At 38.9% G+C, this 17458-nt stretch overlaps 1 protein-coding gene across 1 annotated transcript in view; it reads left to right on the forward strand.

The window, feature by feature from the left end:
* The window catches only part of LOC141905684 (coatomer subunit epsilon-like), an 85841-nt gene that overhangs the window by 24680 nt on the left and 43703 nt on the right, over positions 1-17458 (forward strand). The window contains exons 2-3 of the mRNA XM_074794658.1: positions 8450-8613; positions 16373-16475. Of these exons, the coding sequence (XP_074650759.1) occupies positions 8450-8613; positions 16373-16475 (267 nt within the window). The remainder of the gene's footprint in view (positions 1-8449; positions 8614-16372; positions 16476-17458) is intronic.

Here is a 17458-nt window from a genome sequence, read left to right on the forward strand (position 1 = left end):
TCCCTATGAGTCACAAGTACATGGTAGAACAGTTCTTGATATTGATGTCACTGGGAAAGCCCTTCTAGAGGGATTCCCAAGTGATGCCCTTCTGAAGGGCTTTCCCCGTGATGTCAGGAAACAAGGTGAAGCAACGATTAGTAGAATGGGGAAAAATTCAGTGAAGTACATTATCTCCAAGCACTTCCAAACAGCTTAGAGCTGATGGTCGAAACTTGCCATATCAATTCCAGTACCTATTTCCCTCCTAATGACAAAATATCAGTTGCGTATATCGATTGGTTACAATTTGTGCCTCAGAGAGCTAACAGAAAGTTACTCTCAGGACCATTCTATAAGGATAAACACAGTTGATCCTAAAAACCGGGACTGTCCCGGCAGGGACGTCTGGCATGTCTGTATAGGCCAGTATAATAAGATACACTTTCCTTGAATCTTTTATGTTGCGCACCCTGAGTGCGCATGCCATCAATTAGCCAATCAGAACGAGCCATTGGTAGAATAGCATTAACAGGAATAATGCCGCATTGGCAAAATACCCACTGCTATGATTTAATGCTTTGGGCCCAAATGCAGGGTAAAAATTCAATATCCAAATAAAATTGAGACTCTTAAGAGATAGTAAGTTTCCAGTTTCATTGACAACAATTCTTTTGCATTATACCTCATGCTCGTAATTCCAGGGTCTGTCTAAAGAACATACCTCTAACCGCCCTTTGGTTTTTAGAGTGGTGAAAGTGAGAGCAAATCCTAGTTCTCTACTAAGCTAATCATGGAAATTGATTGAGAACTAGGATTTGGATATTCTACTGGACCAGATATAGATGCTTTTCGTCCGCGTCGTCTTGCCGCCGAGGAAGCGTCCGTGAGAATCAGGAATATTCTCCAACAAGACGATTGACATTTTGCGCCCCAGAGGATGCGTATTATAATTTGTGCAAAGATACGTGTGATTAATTTGTGAAAGTACGAAGTTTTTGTGAAATCACGTATATTATTTGTGTTTATATTTTTTGTAATTTTCATTTTTCAGCCCGCAGAATGTTGAGGATTTATGTATTATGATTTATGTATCATATGTTCATGTATTATACACAGTTGTAACTGCTTTGCGTAGTTGACTGATTTTCTGTAACATAGTTCAATGAGCATGACTGTACGTACTATAAGTAGCCAAACTGCAAATAAAATCATTATTATGTATCAAGTCTATACCAGAGTTCGTGTCTGTAGTCTTGTTGAGGACCTAACCTAAGGGAAAACAGCACAAATGGATGCCAGTCGGCCATCTTGAATCTGATAGGGCCAGTTTTGGGTTGAAGATGTGTTAAGGGTAGATACATGTGTAACCCAAATATTAAGACATTGCATTGAAGCGTCTTTAAAACCTCCGAAAATAACTGGATCCCGTCTACCGACGGATGGCGGAACTGACAGACACGCACGAATGACGCATATCCCGCTAGGACTAAAGTCTCAAGTGGACTAAAAAGGTTTGATAAGGGCACAGCAAGCGCCGAAGGCAGGCAGTGCTGAATGAAATTTGGGCTTATAAGATTAGAAAATCATGAGGAAACAGATCGAATGAATTCTAATTTTTGCGAGAAAAAAACTTCCTTACTTAAATCTAGGTCTCGGTACCACTGTCTGCTAAAAAGATAACTATTTCGATTTTGACAAAGTGTCAAGAATTTTAATGGTTTAAATCTCTTTGTGAAAACATAATGTAACCAATGACATTTATATGGTGGAAACTGAGAGGGGTTTTTGCAATATTGAAGATTTTTGTTTGGTGGTAATTTAGAAATTAGCTCCATTTGAAAATAAAAGGAAGACGAGAAGATTGCAACGCATTTCTTAATTACCTTCTAAGAGAAAACAAGATAGAAATTCTAAAAATGGGCTTGCTGACATGGTTGTACTGAAAGCTTGCTTGGTGGTTTTGCATTTCTTTAGTGGAAATTAATCGAACTTTGAACTGATTACTTTTTAAAGAACTAAGAGATCGGTGTTATCTTACACCGTTACATGAAATGTTTCACCCGGGGACTGGGTATGGGAATGATTTTATTGTAGAAGTGGACCAAGTTAGTACAAGCTTCAAGATAGTTGATATTTTAATATTGTAGTGTCTTAACGGAATCTATCATCATGTTGATAATTGCTAGATTACTTATCGGATTGTGTTGAAATGATTTTGCTGTCATAGAAAAATTCGAGTGACTTCAGGTGAAGAGAAGCGAACACGAAAATAGATAGGAGCCACGATTTTTCTTTTTAAAATAATAAAGACATTAAGCAAGAATAAGTTGCATTTCCTTCAAATGACAATCTACTACGATCATCCGATAAAGTTTATTGCCACCATAGACTACCGCCCCCTGGCTCTTTGAAGAGACCGGGAACCAGAGAGGCTTGAGCTTGTCAGTTCCAGACATGTTACTGCATAACAAGACTGTTATTCTGTCTTTGAAGAGTTTGGTACCGTGGCACCTGTCAGTCTTGTCTACCATTGGTCTTGTTGGTAGTGCTTTAAAGAATAGCCCAGTCTCGTCACAGTTATAGATATCATCGGCGTTATATTCATCTATCAGGTCACCTAATCTCTCCTTCCACGTTGAAACGGTTACTAGGTTGATGCTCTCACTTTCACCACTCAGAAAAAACTGTCGCCCTCTAGCCATATTACGTGAGGCAAGCGCGTGCTGGCAGATCACTAGTATCTCACATAATTTGGGGACAGTGTCCGGGCGGCAATAAACTTAACTTCATATCTAAGGCAGGATGACGCAGTCCAGGTGCCCGGAGGTGGACATGAGACGTGTAGATGGGAGGGTTCTTACATTCTGATTTGAGCTGATAAGCATAACTGATAACTCGAATAAGCAGCATAACTGATAACTCGAATAAGCATTTAGTAGTGTATGATGCTTGCAAGTTGCACGGAACAGGCTGGCTGGGGATCTTGCATTTATTTATACCAGCGGTACAGGATTCCATCCATCAGGAACAACAAGGCAGTAAAACCTTATATGTACAATCTTTATTGTATCCTGGACTGTGAATAATTATCAAAAAATCATAGCCAGTATTCGTCTTGATTTTTATGAGAAAAAAAACAAAAAGTCAGTAAAGTCTATTCACAACGAGTTGACGTGCGGCTTTTTGACCACAGGGGTATCAGTTTACAGTAGTGAACTCTGTTGCAGAGTGCATGCTAAGCCAGTTAAGTGGCTTGTTGCTATGGTTTTGTACACAAATTCAGCAAGAGTGAATAACTAGCAAGAATTCACAAGACATGCAGTCATAGGGATATAGAAGAATTTAAGTTTATCTTGTTGTTTTATACACTCTTATTGAATGATGACGTAGAGTTGTTGGATGGCAAAGCCTGGCAGTGATCCAGATAAAATAGTTGCAGTTGTTAGAAAGGAGAGAATTTCGAGGATTTTGCTCATTTCACAGAATATTCAACGAAAGAAGATATATTCGAGTTTAACACATATCAAGTCACATATTTTTGTAATACATTTTCACAGAGCTCTAGGCATTTACACAACTGATATTTTTGTGGTTTTTACCCATAGAGAAGTGGCACTATATTATATCTAGATAATAAGATGGCACAGATTGAACTCCAATCTTCTACCCAGTCACTCTCTTTTGCGGATGCATCCATATTATATAGTTTGAATCCAATTCAGACGAAGAATCATCGCTGATATTTATAATGAATTTGTCAACCAAATCATTTGCATTTGAAGCTGACTTTTGTAATATTAAAGAACCGAGTGGTTGGAGATGCAAGTTATGTGTGTGTGTAGTTATGCACTCTTGGTGGACGCTGGGCTGCAGTGGGTCAGCGCAGCTGTGATGGATCATTAGTGTAGCAGCTATCTGACAGCTCGCAGCAGTAGCTGCTCTTTGATGTGGAGAAAAAGCCGCACGTCAACTCGTTGTGAATAGACTTTATTTGTTTGTATTTTTTTGACATTTTGTGGATGGATGGATTCTGACATGTGAAATTGCGATCAATATAATACCACGTTGCTAATACATTTGTATATACCCGAGCTGCTGTGTGTGTTAGTAATCACCTGAGCGAGTCTATATATAGTACAGTGACTTGGTGATGATATTTTTTTTCCATGGGACAAGCCGTCATTTGAAGACACGTCGAAATGTAAGATGAGGACGCCAGTAATATGGCGACTGAGTTTCAAGTCGTCATGAATATGTCGAATTGTTGTGAGGAAAATGGTTGAGAAAACGAAATATGTCGTCAAAACGTCTCAATATGTCGACATATTCATGTCGACTTGAAGCGATATATCGCGATATGTCGACATAAATATGGCGACTTTGTCAATTTGGAACGCGACAACTCGAGGCGCTTTATCGCTTCTGTACTTCCATATATATGGGACCCGTACAAAACCGTCGCAACCTTTTATCACGACGAAATTATGTTGAACAAACGTGATATATTGCGATTTATCGACATAATTAAGTCAATATATCGTGTTAATATCCCGATAAATCGTTATACTACGGAAGCGATAAGGGGCCTCGAGATGTCGCGTTCCAGCTCGACAAGTCGTCATATTTATGTCGATATATCGCGATATATGGCGTCAAGTCGACATGAATATGTCGACATATCGTGACGTTTTGACGACATATTTCGTTTTCTCGACCACTTTCTACGCGACTAGTCGACATATTCATGACGACTTGAAACTCAGTCGTCATATTACTGGCGTCCTCGTCTTACATTTAGGCGTGTCTTCAAATGACGGCTTGTCCCGTGGAAAATTGGCAAAAAAGCGAAATTTGTCGTGAAAAAGTCACGATATATCGACATATTCATGTCGACGTGACGCTATATATCGCAATATGTCGACATAAATATGGCGACTTGTCGAGTTGGAACGCGACATCTCGAGGCCCCTTATCCCTTCCGTATTATACGGATCACGCCTTCCACCAATGTCGACGTCTTTATCTCAACATAACCGCGTACCGTCGACACAATTATCGCTCCTTTAGCTAAAATGTTGTGATACGTATGGCAATTTATTGAGACAATATCGCAAAAAGTCGACATAAAAATCACGAACATAATGATTCTTAACGACCAATTGTTTATCGAAACTTCATAGCGGATAAATAAACAATATAAACACAAGGTATTTCCGTGATATTTTGAATTTATTCGCATTTTATATTTAGCGCCATTCTCACGAGATTATCAACAACCCGGAAATAAAATCCAAGCCCATCGCCAAACCCCTGTGATTTTAAGATAAAAAAAAAAAATCACAGCCTCGGAGTTATGTGTTTTGGAGCTAGAATGAATTAAGCCATTGCAATTTAAAGATAGGAATCTAAATTTTTCCAAAATATTCGCCATAATTCTAATTGTGTTGTTTCTAACCTACAAAGTGATAATTAGAGATAAATGTATACATCACCTAAGAAGCTTTCTTGTTCCTAGATTTTGCTGTTGAACCTTTGGTTAATTGTGTCGTCTTCTTCTGTGGTTTTGTATCTACAGGAGGTGGTGGTTTCGGGCTTGAACTTTTTTGTGATGACGAGAGTTCTGGTGCTTCCTCTTCGTTATCTTCTCGATTGCTTCCTTCCGGTCTCATGGATGTTGATGATGTCGCCTTTTAAATCTTCTTCTTCGGGGTGATTGGTGTCTCCATTTGAGAAGATGGGGATGGTGGCCTTTTCCTCGAATCATCGGTACTGGTTTCTGGTTATCAGCTTTTGACGATTCGGCCGATTCTTCACACGACATTGGTTGTTGTTCTGCTGGAGTTGGATTTCTTAACTAGTGAATCTTTGCCGCAATGGTTTGACGGTAGTGAATCTGTCTACACCGATCTGGGGTATGGGTGGGGTGCGTGCACGAGATGTTGCATTCCACCCACATGTGGTCAAAAGCATTACATATTACGCAGTAATCGGGTTGCCCTCTGTAGTAAACTCATATCAGCAAAAGACCATAGGCTTTAGTGGACATGGTCATGTGTCTTGGGATTGATGATTTTATGGCCACTTCTAACACTCTTTTTTGTCCATCTTTAAAGTTGGATTTACCGACGTTCGGGTGGTAAGATCCAGTTAAAATGTTCCCATATGGTTTGATGAGCCTATCTATAACATCATGGGGGCAATTTGCTGGAACCCCTTCGACTCTGACGATTGTAGGAGTCTCAAATGCCGATCGAAAACTGATTGTAGCATCACGATACTGAATTTTATGTTTCCTCAAGACTTTTCTCATACTTTTCCGGCGAACCGCAAAAAACTCCCAAGTTATGAAAGTTGAAGTCTATGATTTTCGCTACGCATTCGCGGGTGGTTGCATCATTCGTGAGGATTTTGCACATAGCTTCCAGTTCAAGTTTTTGTAATTGAACTCTAATTTTCGGAATTAGCAGAAAGTTCTGAAAGTCCTGTGCCATGGTCGTGTCATATTTGAAAGTTTTCGCATGTTGAAACAAATCCATAGTCAAGCCGTGTTCTAAAGAGAGCGCGCTGAAAGTACGTCTTATAAGTGTGTACACAGCGCTTTCATACATCGGCAGGCGCGCTCATATTGTCAGCCTCATTCATCGTCAATTAAGAGAAACTAATTGACAAATTGAGTGAATTAAAATCTCCTGATGAAGGGCCTCCGCTTATTGGGCGAAGCTTTATGAAATTCATGTATTTAAGGCTAAAACAACTGCCCTCAGCTTATTAGCCAAGTCGCCTTAATCGCTGGAAAATTCGGGTGGTTGTTTTGTCATGAACGCCTGGCTCGTAGGCAGCCTCTCTTTTGGGTGGGTGCGAATTTAGAGAGGGTGGTACTTATCTGATTTTGCGGTGGACCTACTGCGAGCGCCGTAGGCGCAAAGCTTCTTTAGGCGGGGTTTAGGGGGCCTCCCCCAAGACAATTTTGAAAATAGAAATGCATGTTCATTCAAATTTTAGTGAATAGTTCTTATAAAAATGTCACTGAAAAAATGTAATTAATCCTCGAAACATTTTCAGAATGGTCTCATAATCCAACAACACACTCTGGTGTCTCATCGTTTATGGAGACTTGCATATTTTTTGATAACAGTGTCTATATCTATATCGTAGTTATATGTATGTGAGTAAGAAATTTTCTTTGACAAAAAATAGTGAAACTCAAAATTTTATAGTGAGGGGGTGCGTTCCCCTGGGTACAGGCCTGTATAGACTAAGTTTTGGCGTGAAAGTTGTTGATGGTTTGCGCATTTGATTAAAAAAGTATTGATTTTCATATTTCAGAGGTAATGATAAGTCTTGATTTTGACCAAGGCCTGACAACTATGAACCCTGATTAAGTGAGAACTAGGTGTCAGACAAGTTGTAGACATCAGGACTCACAAACTAACATCTAGTGACATGTTTGAGAGACACATATCAATTATTGATCAACAGTAAACCAGGAAGAAAGACACTCTAAACATTTGGATGGATATATGAAAGCTGTGGGTACTGGAGTGTGTAATGGGTAGTGTAGTGTGATCTGTGTGCATTTGTGGCCAGCACACAGATCACATTGTTCAATGGGGTTTGGTACAGGACTCGCGAGATTTTCAACAACACGGAAGTAACGTGTAATAAATGATGACTTGCATGACTACCTACCACCCCTCATTATTGTTGGAAAACTAAACGTTCGGCACTGACTAAAAATTAGTAATAACATTTTAGAAATGGCCAGAATTTTAACTTAGGTTCTATCTCATTTTTATTTTACAAATGCGATTGGTATAATTTTTTTTTAAACGGCCGTTAAGGTTTCATGTTTCGTCTGCAATTCACTGCAAATAGTTACGCAACTACGCGCATTTCAGTGTTTTTGGCAGCTGTACACTCAATCGGCACCGTTCGTGACTAGCTTCACTGCGGAATTATCATTAATTAACATCGCCATATCACATCATTAACTTATATTGTGCCTTAAAACCCTAACAGCCGAAATAATTGAAATGCACACACGATTTCTATCATTGAAAATTGAGAGAGTGGCCATGTTTGTATTTGCTGTTTCGCGTAAATCCCCCGCGGTGGCGCAACCGCACGGAGTGGGGCCGATACGTCTAGAGCTGATTACAATGAATGCACATTGAGAAAATTTTAAATATTGAATTATATTTGATTGTACATTTAAATACCAGCTGGACCAGAGTACCAAATTTTTTATGGGTTATTGACCACATTTATCATTTATTATTTCTGACCACATTTGAAGGAAATATCCCAGCAAGTGGGAGTTGAAATGTCATTGTATAAATGATGATGAAATGAATTTATGTCTGACTTCTTAGCTACGGAAGTAGATGAGTTTGAGGTGTCCAGTAGATACCCACACAGTATTCATCATTTTATGGTCCCATAACCCTTGTAGATATTTTCATTTTAGTTGAGTAACCCGGACGCAAAATTGAGAAGAGATGTGATCATGTACAGAGCCTACCTTGCTCAGAAAAAATATGGCGTTGTTTTGGATGAAATATCATCGGGTTCACCCGATGAATTACAAGCAGTACAAATGTTTGCTTACTATCTGTCCGACTATTCTAAAAGGTAAAGTACCTATTGACTGCTTTGTATGCTGCAAGACGCAAATACAACATAACCCTTATGGCTAGTGACAGTGAGGGGGTACTCGACAAAAGAATAATTTTGAAATTTTGAGAATTTGGTGAGTTGAATAATGAAATCCATTAAATTAATCATAAAAAATCACAATGCAATGGTATTTTGATTGTTGTTGTGGTATTGTGTATTTTAGGTCACAATACCAGTGTAATCATTAATTTGGATGAGAAAACACCACTTCTGTTTGTCTTATATCCACCTGAAAAAATGTCACTTTCTTTTTGGGGACCTTCAAATTTAGGGGGGTGGTCAGGACCCCCTTCTAAATCTGCCCCTGATAGCATATGTGTGTTGTGAAGTTGGTCATTCACACATAACTCTAAAAATATGTTACACTAAAAATCACTCTAAAAATGTGAATGAACTTTTTAGCTCCGCTGTGAACGAAGGTCAGTGGAGCTAAAAAGTTGTTAGAAAGCGGAGCTAAACGGCTGTTGTCCGTCCGTCTGTCAACTTTTGCTACAGTTTGCTACTAGTGCTACAGTTCTTATCTCATCTTGACCAAACTTGGTGTGAACCTAATATGGGCCGAGGGCTAAAAAAAAGTTATAGAGCCGTTTTCCCAATTTGATCTCTAGGGGTGCTGTACGGGTGGCGCTTGTAAAATCTTTAAATCAATACTTGTTCTACAGTTGTAGTCCGATGTTTACGAAACTTGGTATGTAGATACAATGGGCCAAGGGCTTAAAAGTTATAGAGCGGTTTTCCTAACTTACTATCTAGGGGGCGCTGTACGCGTGGCGCTTTAAATCTTTAAATCTTTAAATGGGTAATTGTGTCCTGCGATTATAATCCGATCTTGACGAAACTTGGGTAATAGATACTACAGGCCAAGGGACAAAATGTGATAGAGCCGTTTTCCCAATTTGACCTTTAGGGAGCGCTGTACAGGTCACACTTGTAAAATCTTTAACTTGCCCGCTGCCCTACAGATTATATAATCTGGTATTGACGAATCTTGGTATGTAGATACTATAGGCCAGGGCCAAAAGGTTATAACGCCTCTTTTAAAATTTGACCTTTAGGGTGTGCTGAAGGCATGGCGCTTGTATGATTTTCAAATCACTTCTCCTAGAATTAATGTCCAATCTTGACGAAATGTGGTATGTCAATATGATGGGCCAAGGGCTAAAATGTTATTGAGCCATTTTCCTAGTTTGACCTCTAGGAGGTGCTGCACAGGTCATACTTGTAAAATTTTTCAATTGCTATTAGTCCTACAATCATTATCCGATCTTGACAAAGCTTGGTATGTAGCTACTATAGGCCAAGGGCTAAAAAGTTATAGAGCCATTTTCTGGATTTGAACACTGGTGAGCTGTGTAGGTGGTCCTTGTAAAATCTTTTCATAAAACAGCAGAGCAATATCAGCCAACAGGCTGCTTGTTTAATAGAATCCTGGCCATGGCACCAGATCCCTTAAAAAACAGGTATGAATTTAATTTTTACTAAAATTGGGCCTGCCAGGCTGGAAATAAAACTAAGAGTTATTTTGGGAAGGTGCTGGAAATAAAACTAAGAGTTATTTTGGGAAGGCGCTTCAATGTAATGTCTTGATATTTGGGTTACACATGTTTCTACCGTAGACACATTTTTAGCCCAAAAACTGGCCCTGTCATAATCAAGATTGCTGACTATCATCCATTGTTTGCTAAAATCACTTCTTTTTACTCATTTTTGAACTTTTTGAGGGAAACTTAGAAGACGCTTTTACCAATTTCCGTGATATTTCATACATATTCAAATCCCCCAAGTCCCCTTCAGCATAAGAAAAATTGGGTTGACCGGACTCAAGAGGGCTGTCCTTTTAGTGCTTTTTGGCCCGAATTCTGAGTCCTGTAGCTTCCTACTGGTTCGATATCTCTCATTCAGGGCTGCCAACCCTTCCGAATTATTCGGAATCCTCCCGATTTGCGTGAAGAAATTCCGACGATACGATCGGGTATACAAAATTCCGACTTTTTTTTTCTTTTTCGGCGATGTCCGATTTTCCACCCGCCAGCGCGTTGTAACACAATATGATGATTTGGTAGAACAGAATTGAATAGGTGGGGAATTTATATGCACGCCCGCGGTGGATGAGTGCGTGGCTATATACTGTGTACGTGGGTCAGGCGATAAACAGCGCTTACTAGCGCGCGCGTGCGTGCGTGTGTGTGTATGAGAGTAGCTGTGTTATTGATTTTACCTACGCATGGCGTACGATTATTTCGTAGTAGGAGAGCAGCTTTTTAATTTGTTTCAAGAATAAAAATAAATTTCATTCGTTTTAAAATACGTTGTTTTCAATCATTTTTGTGAAAATATTATGACATGTGGCAAAATGTGATTGTTATTGTCAAATTGCTCCGCATCGTTTCGGAGAAGAATCAGTTTACTGCGGTAATTAGCTCGTTTTCGCAGCGCGATTAGCATTCGAAGATCCGGGTTAGATTTCAACGTGTGGACTCTTTGAAATGTTTCGGTAAGCAATTGCTTTGCTAGTTTGAACCTTAATGTTGTCACTCTTGTGTTAGTTTGATTTAAAAAGATAATTTAAGATGCTTTTGAGCAGTGCATCTCAAAGTAAACTTTTAGTTCGCATATTTGGCAGATGGCAGCACCATCGAGTAGCATGTAGATTTAGAGACTTTTTACTGTTTGTATCTTTCAGTTCTGTACGTGGAGTCTCTCTTGGACAGTATCGTGGAATTGATGCTGGAAATGGATATATTCGCATGACAGCTGTATAGTGTTATGTAATTCGTTTGACAATTTATGCCAGTTTTATGTTCTTATTTTTTAGTCTATTGTATATTTTTGATAAACACTGTTGATTTTTATCTTTCATAAAATAATAAAGAAAAAATACATTCTGTAGAATTTGCTGATTTTTTATTTTGCTAATAATTCCATATTTTCATATCCAGCTTTCATATATTACACGTGAAAGGTATTCCTAATTGAAAGCAAAATATTCCTACTTGGAAAAGTCACAATTTCTTCGGTTTCGATATATTCCTATTGAAACCTTCAATATTCCTAATTAATCTGCCATTCATCCCTAAATGGAATTTTGAAAGGTTGGCAGCCCTGCTCATTGCAATTTGTGATGGGTATTCTTTGGAAAGGGATATTTGATACCTGCAGTGTTTTTATTGATAGCCGGGTGTTTGGTCCAAGACCCTTTAGACCCAGCTGATTTTTTCAATCCGACATCGTTCCCGAATGGCTTTTGTCGGCTCTCAGCACGACTGTTTATTTTGCTGGTTAGAAATATTTTGTTAATGCATATATACTTCGGCTGCCGGGGAATGACAAGGCTGTTGCTACAGGATTCCATTTGTAGCGGGCCTTGCAATCATTGAATTATCAAAAGGGAAATTCTAGGCCTTATAATCAGCATTGGTCTTCAAAATCGATTTAGGGCCTTCAATTTTAAACCGTCGCAAATCGGGGGGGGGGGGGTAGGGGGTTTGTTGTCGGCGTAATATCTGGGATACTCATTCTGGATCAGGCATCATTAGCGATAACAAAGGCCTACTGAACCGTAAAAGCGTTCTATTTTTATAGTGCTACGATCTCTGATCAGAACGTGTGCGTGTGTGTGTGTGTGTGTGTGTGCGTGCGTGCGTGCGTGTGTAAATACATGTAAAAAATCAATAATCTTATACGTGAAACTTATTAGCGGGCGCATAACCCACCACCGCCTCTACCTGGCTGCCTGTTTTAAGCATTCCGCGCCGTGTTTTTTTTTATGGGTTTCGTCGTCAGACGAACCCATCTATGGCATCGTCGTCATGTCTGTCTGTCCGTCTGTGGATGTTTCTTTATGACACGATTTAAGCTGTTTGTGTGGACAATTCTGTAATTTCACACAGGTATTCTCTACTTGATGTAGATGGTGCAGCTTGGTTTATATTTGATTCCGATGGTTATAAGTGCTCTAATTTGGTTAAAAGATAATTACAGTTACTCGCTAGTTCAAGCCGCTGTATAGCGCGTTGCTACGACGACGCTCAATCAACATACTGGTACTCGCTGTGTTATACTGAACACGTATATACCTGTAGATATTGATCGTACTAGTACCAGTTTTAGATAGCGCGCGCGCTGATCGGTCTTAACACTTCTCGGAACTGCTGTGCTAAATGCTGAGAGGCCAAATCTATGCGCAATCATTTATTGGGCTCGTCACATTTGATAGTGAATGGATAAATAACCGGTGTCAATGACGGTCGCTACTCCTTATCAGTATAACTCATCAGTATAAGAAATAATTCTTTCGAGTTTTTTTTTTCAATCCCCGAAGTTGTTGTTACTATGTTGACCTCGCCGTTTTATAAGCTTACCGATGATTCTTCTAGTATTTTCAGGGTCACAAGACATGACGAAGTCGCAAAGTTTTGTACAAATTTCACGAAACAAACAATTATTTTGGCGGCACCTGATCTATTGATTAATTATGATAAATAATGTTTATTTCATTAAAAATTTGTTTTATTCAAACACTACTTTCATCGCACATAGCGTGATCGGTAGGCCCTACTATTCTACTGTAGGCCATGACTCTTTCATGTGGTAGGCCTATTACAAATGATACAATCCGCGTGTCCGTGAATAAGTGACACGTGGTGGGGCGGGTTGTGAGGAGCATCGAAACTAATCCGTCACAAATAATAGATAGAAAACAATACCTTAAGAGGTTAACTTTTATTAACATCATTACCAAATCAAAACCTGCACATCCTATCATAAATAGAAATTCTAAGAATTTATTTCAAAGAATAATAAATTACGTCTAAATATTGGGATTCGAACTCGTAGCATCGATTCAGGTGCCTTTCCCAAAGTGGGTATCCCGCGGGGAAAACCCATTACTATTTATATCGAGAATCGCCTTTTTGACAGCGAGTTCGGTGAATGAAACGGAAACAATTACACAGAAACCCATCATGGAAAGTTTCTTTCTGGTTTATACAGGGGTGCTATTTATTAGCGGTTAGCTTGTCACTCATGGATCATTAGATCATAGACAGGTGTTCTTCTGTAGACCTAGGCAAAAAAACACAAAGATATAGTTAAAGACAGAAGGAGTAATTTTAAACTACCAGGTATGCATCCTTTGTTTTTGAACGAGGCCTTAAACTTTGGCCAGCCGGTACTCGAGTTTGTTCCGTAGAAAAGACTGCAGCAGGATTTTCAGAATTTATTTGCAGCTTTTAGATACAATATTAAGATCATATGATAAATAAAAACAGACACTCGATTGAGTCGTTAATTGTTTACCTTACCGGGTCTTCAACATCACAGCAGGAGAAACGTCATTGCAAGTGTTTAAAGATTCACCGTCCACTGAAAACGCGAGCAGTCTTCCGAAAGTTGATTCTTTCATTCCAGTGCAGGACTGGATTCTTCATTCTGAGGCTATGCTACTTGCATTCATTGCTGACAAAAGCTAGCCATTTAGCATTGTTCCGGATGTGATAGATCTGACTAAAGCCTTAAGTAAAGACAGAAATGCCCTGTCACACTTGAAACTGTCCAGAGGTACAGCATCGTACAAAATGAAACATGGCTTGACCAAGACATTTTCAGATCAGGTGAATGGAGAACTGAATGAGAACCTTTTCTCTCTTAACATCGATGAAGCATCGAGCTTAAATCTGAAAAAAGTTCTTTCTATTATGGCCAGTTTTTATTCACCAGTCGAGAAAAAGATCGTGTTTCAGCATGTCTCGTCTCTTGAAATCATCTCAGCGAATAGTGATCTCAGCGAATAGTGAAAGTATTTATAACGAGGTCATTGGTGAGTTGGACCGTCGGCAGATATCTTATGATCGTTTTATAGATGAGTGGTGGCAGGTGGCTAAGGGACATCCCCACCTTTCAAAAATGGCATTTGCTCTCCTAAGTTGTTTTACATGCCCATTAGTTGAAAGTTCATTTAGCGAAATGTTGAATATTATGGATACCACATCCGACCGGTTGAATGTATCAACATACAGTGCGTTACAGACTGTGAAGTATTCATTGGCTGGAAAGTCGGCTGTGGATTTTTTCTATAGAGATGACATTCCCCGCGATCCCATCCATCCCAAGGTTTGAACGTAAACATGACAACAGCTGCACAGGTTTATCACCAAAAACTCGAGGAAAAAAGAAGGAATCTCATTTAAAGGCGATCCAAACACGGACAACTGAAACAATCTCAAAAACGAAAAGCAAGAGAAACGAATATCGAGACGGCATAAAGAGCTAGGATATCCGATACAGCAGCCGCCCAGGCCAAATCAAAAAGGGCTGAGCGGAATGCCATTCTTCAGAAATTAGCAGAGAAGCGCTGGCGGAACAGTAGAAATTGAATCTCGGCTAATATTCTTTGTATTAACGGCTAAAATGCGTGTTTGTTTTGTTAGAACTATCTATTCAATGCGTGAAATGCCAGATGAGAGATGAATAAACAATGGTTTCTAAAATGAATTTAATCTAAATTGAATCTAATTGAGTCCATGGTTAAACTGATAATTGCGGAACCTCAATCCTGTGTATTGCTGTGTATTATTTTATGTGGCATCATATACTGTATATGGCAAATTAAATCATTAGATATCTGTTTTTGTGTGAGGAAATAATATTTCAGTTCATACCCTTATCGGATTTTCATTTTGTTATCGGTTGTCCCGGAATTAATTTCAGAAACTGTGACTTAATATTTCGAAGGCTCAGAAATGAGAATCGTATCCCATAAGCAATGGACCGCGCCCACGTTGAAATAAGAATTCCGGAGTACCGATTGCTAGCGCCACGATGTTCGCATGCCTTAACATATCATGCATCAGTAACGACTGCTAGCGCAACTGCGTTTGTATAGCGATCACTTTTCTCTATTGCAATTTTGGAATAATATACATGTATCGTCAGTAAATTATTAAATGTTTTCCATTATCAACACCCATGTTCAAGTACCTGTGGTAAAAATCAGTTTCCTGATAAAATGTATCCAAATTTTTTCGGATGACCTCAGGCCAAACTCCCCTTTTGTTCTCCGAAAATTGGAAGAATAAGAAAAAGTGGCCGAAAATTATTAACAACAAAGAACTGCATAAAAGAATGGAATACTGTGCCCTGGAGTGATATCATAACCAGAAGACGACTAACTTGGCCTGGACATCCGATACGCCTACCATCTGAAACGCCACGTAAAGTGTAAAGCACTACGAGAGTCCTTGAGACCAACTGAAAGACCCAGAGGACGACCCCGTAAAACCTGTCTGTCAAACATTAAACAAGATCTTTCTATGATTAGCATAAACCTTTACAATAGAACAACAGATATTGAACCCCTAAAACAAATTACAGATCGTGAGCAGTGGAGAAATAAAGTACACAACATCTTGGCGCAGCAGCGCTTGCTGATGTGACTGATTGATTGATTGCACTTCCAACTCAGACAGTTGAAGATAATTTTGTGACATTTGATGGATGGGTTATCCTAGAGTCCTTTGTTAAATGATTAGATTTTGGGTCCTCAGGTCAAAGGTCAATGTCCCCAGAAGCTGTCCTGTATCTTTTATTTCCTGCCTTCATGGACAGGTGGACATACTCTCAGGGTTTATTTCACCTGATATGGGGCATCAGTCATCTCCACCAGTCGCATTCGCCCAACCAGACTGGGTAATCTGATTGTGTGAATATTTTTCAGGGATTCTATCATCCGGGATCTTGATAACAAAATGAGTAGCAGTGTAGACTTGAGTAATAGCACTTTCCCATTAATGGCTGCATCTATTTATTATCATGAACAGGTAAGATTGAAAACAAAATTTTTTTAAACACGGGATATCGACAAATTCAGGTTCTGGAATTTCTTGTTAGATGGTGCTAGTCAGAACCGGAAATTGGAACCTAAATCTGCCATGTTCTAGTTCATTTGCAATAAAAATCTTGTGCTTCAAGTTTTTAGTTAAGAGATATTTTACTTACCATACATCGTCACGCCTAGGCCTAATCATTTAAGTATGATATCCTGACAATATCTTGGTTTCGATAAAACCTCACTTCAAATGCTAGAGATGGCAAAAATATCTGTTTTTAAAAGCCAATCAGAAAGCAAAGACTCCTCTATGATTGGCTTAGCCTCAGAGATCAGCAGGTGTTCACGTGAACCCGTGGTATAGTCTACTGTTTTACTTCCGGGTTTTATTTTAAGATCTAAAATTGTATTTCAATATTGATATCTGTGAAATCATTTGTTGATTTGGTTTTTGGGAGGAATATTTTTTTGCACTACAGAAAATATCATTGACAATTGTGCAAAGTCCGGGAAAATAGCTTTTTCTCAAATCGGACGGATGACCTTGAAATGCTAATTAGCCATGTGCTCAAACTGCAAATTCAATCAAATTTTATACTGCAAAAAATATCAAATCCAATTCAATTTTACTTTATTGAAAGGTAAATCAGCAAATCCAAAACAATTTTGTTTTATTGAGCAAATTTTAGAAGGTCAATTCTGTTCCGCATTCATGCAAGTCGGTTGCGATATGACTAGTTCGTGCAAGTTGAACAAATAAAAACATCAAATCCAATTCTATTTTTTTTCATTGAGCAAATTTAAGAAAATTCAATTCTATTCAGCATTAAAATCAATAAGACCAAGGGAAAAGATTTATCTGAGGTATTTGTTCCTGCCAGATCCAGTCGCTGTCTGTGCTACTTTTATATTCTACGATTGTATTGTGTAAATTATTAGGTATTGACTCGGAGCTGGGAGTGTATTTTGACAAAT

The sequence above is a fragment of the Tubulanus polymorphus genome, chromosome 5 (assembly GCF_964204645.1).
Source record: "Tubulanus polymorphus chromosome 5, tnTubPoly1.2, whole genome shotgun sequence".
In the NCBI taxonomy this organism is placed as follows: domain Eukaryota; kingdom Metazoa; phylum Nemertea; class Palaeonemertea; order Tubulaniformes; family Tubulanidae; genus Tubulanus; species Tubulanus polymorphus.